Source organism: Petaurus breviceps, unplaced genomic scaffold (genome assembly GCF_028583685.1).
Source record: "Petaurus breviceps papuanus isolate PSGF00001 unplaced genomic scaffold, PetGlider_PUasm1.0 176, whole genome shotgun sequence".
NCBI classification, from domain to species: Eukaryota; Metazoa; Chordata; class Mammalia; order Diprotodontia; family Petauridae; genus Petaurus; species Petaurus breviceps.
This window is the reverse complement of record NW_027185771.1, coordinates 14,171,738-14,174,707: the sequence shown is the minus strand read 5'-3', so window position 1 is coordinate 14,174,707 and position 2,970 is coordinate 14,171,738. Positions and strand designations below refer to the sequence as shown.

General features: G+C 43.5%; 1 protein-coding gene across 2 annotated transcripts in view; it reads left to right on the top strand.

Annotated features, from left to right (window-relative positions):
- OSGIN1 (oxidative stress induced growth inhibitor 1) overlaps positions 1–2,970 on the top strand; it is an 11,613-nt gene that overhangs the window by 5,097 nt on the left and 3,546 nt on the right. For both annotated transcript variants that reach the window (XM_069085663.1, XM_069085662.1), the window contains exons 3-5: positions 1,720–1,856; positions 2,217–2,408; positions 2,642–2,733. In XM_069085663.1, coding sequence (XP_068941764.1) covers positions 1,720–1,856; positions 2,217–2,408; positions 2,642–2,733 — 421 coding nt within the window. The remainder of the gene's footprint in view (positions 1–1,719; positions 1,857–2,216; positions 2,409–2,641; positions 2,734–2,970) is intronic.

Below are 2,970 nucleotides of genomic sequence, written 5' to 3'. Positions count from 1 at the left end.
AGGAAGGAAGGAAGGAAGGAAGGAAGGAAGGAAGGAAGGAAGGAAGGGAGGGAGGGAGGGAGGGAGGGAGGAAAGAAAGGAGGGAGCAAAAAGAGGAGCTAAAAGAAGGGCGAAGACAAGGAAGGAAGGAGGGAAGAATGGACGGATGGATAGATGAAGAATGGATTTGTTAAACTCTTGCTATATGCACTATGCTTACTGCTGAGGATATAAGCAGAAGAGTAAAGTCAGCCTGTGTATGCCCTGGGGAGCTCACATTCTAACAATGAAGACAACACCTAAAAGAGGCTTCATTTATAAGTCAGATAGGGTACAGCAGCAAAGTAGGTTGTAATGCATCTTTTTAAATGTCATTTCCACTGCTAAAATCATATCTGTTTCTCTTGTCAGACCATGTGATAATGCTTTTGTAAACTTTTTATTAAAATAGTGAAAGTGATTGTGCAGTGGCCAACTTTGATAGACTTAGCTCTTCTCAGCAATACAATGATCTAAGTCAATTCCAAAATACTCACTATGGAAACTGCTCTACACATACAGAGAAACACAAGACCATCTGCCTTTGTAGTCATATCTCTATGTACCCCTTTTGGACTTAGATAAATCTAACAAAAAAGATAAATGAGATAAAAAGTTAAGAACCTGAATAGAATTTTAGAAAAATTAGAGATAACTATTTAGTGATTACTGAATGGGAACAGAAAGGAGTTTATATATTTCTCAGCCTTGTATGGCACCTTTATAAAAAGTCACCATGTATTGGGCTATAACTTCAAAAACAAATGCAGAAAAACACAAATATTAAACACATCCTTCACTGACCACAATGCAACAAAAATAATATTCAATAAAAGATATTTAAAGAAATAATTTGGTGAAGGGGGAGGATATAGGAGAGAACAGATTGGGGGAAGGGGTATTCAGTATTCTTGCTATTGTGGGGTGGGTGTAGGGGAAAGATGAGGAGAGAAAAAATTGTACCTCAAAATCTTGTGGAAATGAACGTTGAAAACTGAAAATAAATATTTTTTAAAGAAAGAATTTAAAATTAATTGGAGAGTAAATAACTTTATCCTAAGGTATAAATGGAAGTCAGGAAAGCAGGTGGAAGTTGAGGGGACAGGGAGACCATGTCTGGTCTCTCTGAAAGGTGGGACTTGAGCTGAATCTTGAAGGAAGCTAGAGAAGCTAAGAGGTCGAGGCATCAGGAGAGTATTCCAGGTATGCAGAACACCCAGAGCAAAGGCAGGCATCAGAGACATGATCAAGGCACAGGAGTACAGCTGGATTGTGGAGCATGTGGAGGAGACTCATGAAATATAAGAATACTGGAAAGGTAGGTAAAGGTTAAGCTATAAAGGGCTTTAAATGCCAAACAGAGGTCAGGATGAACTTGGGAGGGCCATTGAGGTTACTACTGTAGAGCCTGTGTCTGGGGCATAGATAAAACACCCTCCTAGCATTGAACCTCTTCACATGGAGACAAACTTGAGTCCACAGACAAGGTGTCTAGGGAGCTATAGATCGTTGGCTCATGATAGTCATCATTTTTACACTAAAGGCCTGTCGCAAACAAGTTGTGTAGATGTTTTGTTTCATGGTGTTTTTAACTGGTGAGTCTTCACGGAAAGATATGTCCTGGGGGCAGCTATTTCTTCTCCTTTAGAAATTGCACTTTGCAACAATGGGCCATCCATCATCATGTCTCTCCCCTACTAGGCAATGGCCCTTCAGGAATCTGTCTGTCCTATCTACTCTCTGGCTATACTCCTTATGTGAAAGCTGGTGCTGTCCATCCTCACCCCATCCTGCAGAAGAAGCTGAGTGAGAAGCCACATGTCTCTATCTTGGACCAGGTCAGTATGGAAGCCTTTACCCCACAGAGGCCCACTCACCCATTGAATCAGCAGCCTTCCCCTTCTCTTGATTTCCTTGCTTGGTGTGTAACCCTGATAACTTTATCAGTGTCTCTCCTTTACCACCCCCACAATTTGGTTTTGAATATTAAGCAGGGTCTAGTCAACAGGTGAGAGACTCAGGCCCATCCTCACCCTAGCTAGTCTCCCATGTTCCTGGGCCAAGTCTATCAAGAAACTCTAGGTGATTCATCTAGGTTCTTTATACCTCAGTTTCCTCCTCTGTAAAATAAAGGGATTGTCTGCAATTACCTCTAAGATCCCTTCCAGCTCTGAATAAAATCTTTCTCTCCTTGATAGGACTTGGACTATCTGTCAGAAGGCTTGGAGGGCAGAAGTCAAAGCCCTGTGGCCCTGCTCTTTGACACTCTCCTGCGCCCTGACACAGATTTTGGAGGAAATATTGAGTCTGTCCTCACCTGGGAACATCAAGCAGAGCGAACGATCCCCCACCTGGTCCTAGGTCGCAACCTCCCTGGTGGTGCCTGGCATGTGAGTTGGGGGAATAGAATTGGGGGAATCATGGCACTTGGGAGGGTCAAATGATAAAACTTGCCCCCAGTCAGTGGCCCTGTGTGTCCTTTCCCCTTAGGCAATGTACCGTCTTATCTTTGTGAAGGAATCTTCTTCCATCCCTCTTTTCACCTATTCTTCCCTCCCTTTGGTGGGCCCTAGGGCAAGGATAATATTGGGAGTAGAGACTAAAGGATTTTATTCTTATCTAGTCCATCGAAGGCTCCATGGTGACCTTAAGCCAGGGTGAGTGGATGGGGCTCCCTGATCTGCAGTTTAAGGACTGGATGCGGAAGCAGTGCAGGTGAGAAGAAGATGGGGCCTGGCCGGGGAAGAGGAAGGGAGAACTAGGGAAGGAAGGCCACTCCAAACCAGAGAAATGCATTTCTCCCAACCCAGAATCCAAGATGACGTCCCCTCTGAACCTGGTCCAGGATCCTTTTAATTTGCTATGAGGTTTTTTGGCTCATCCTGTGGCAATGACAGTAGTAGTAGTAGTAGTAGTAGTAGTAGTAGTAGTAGTAGTAGTAGTAGTAGTAGT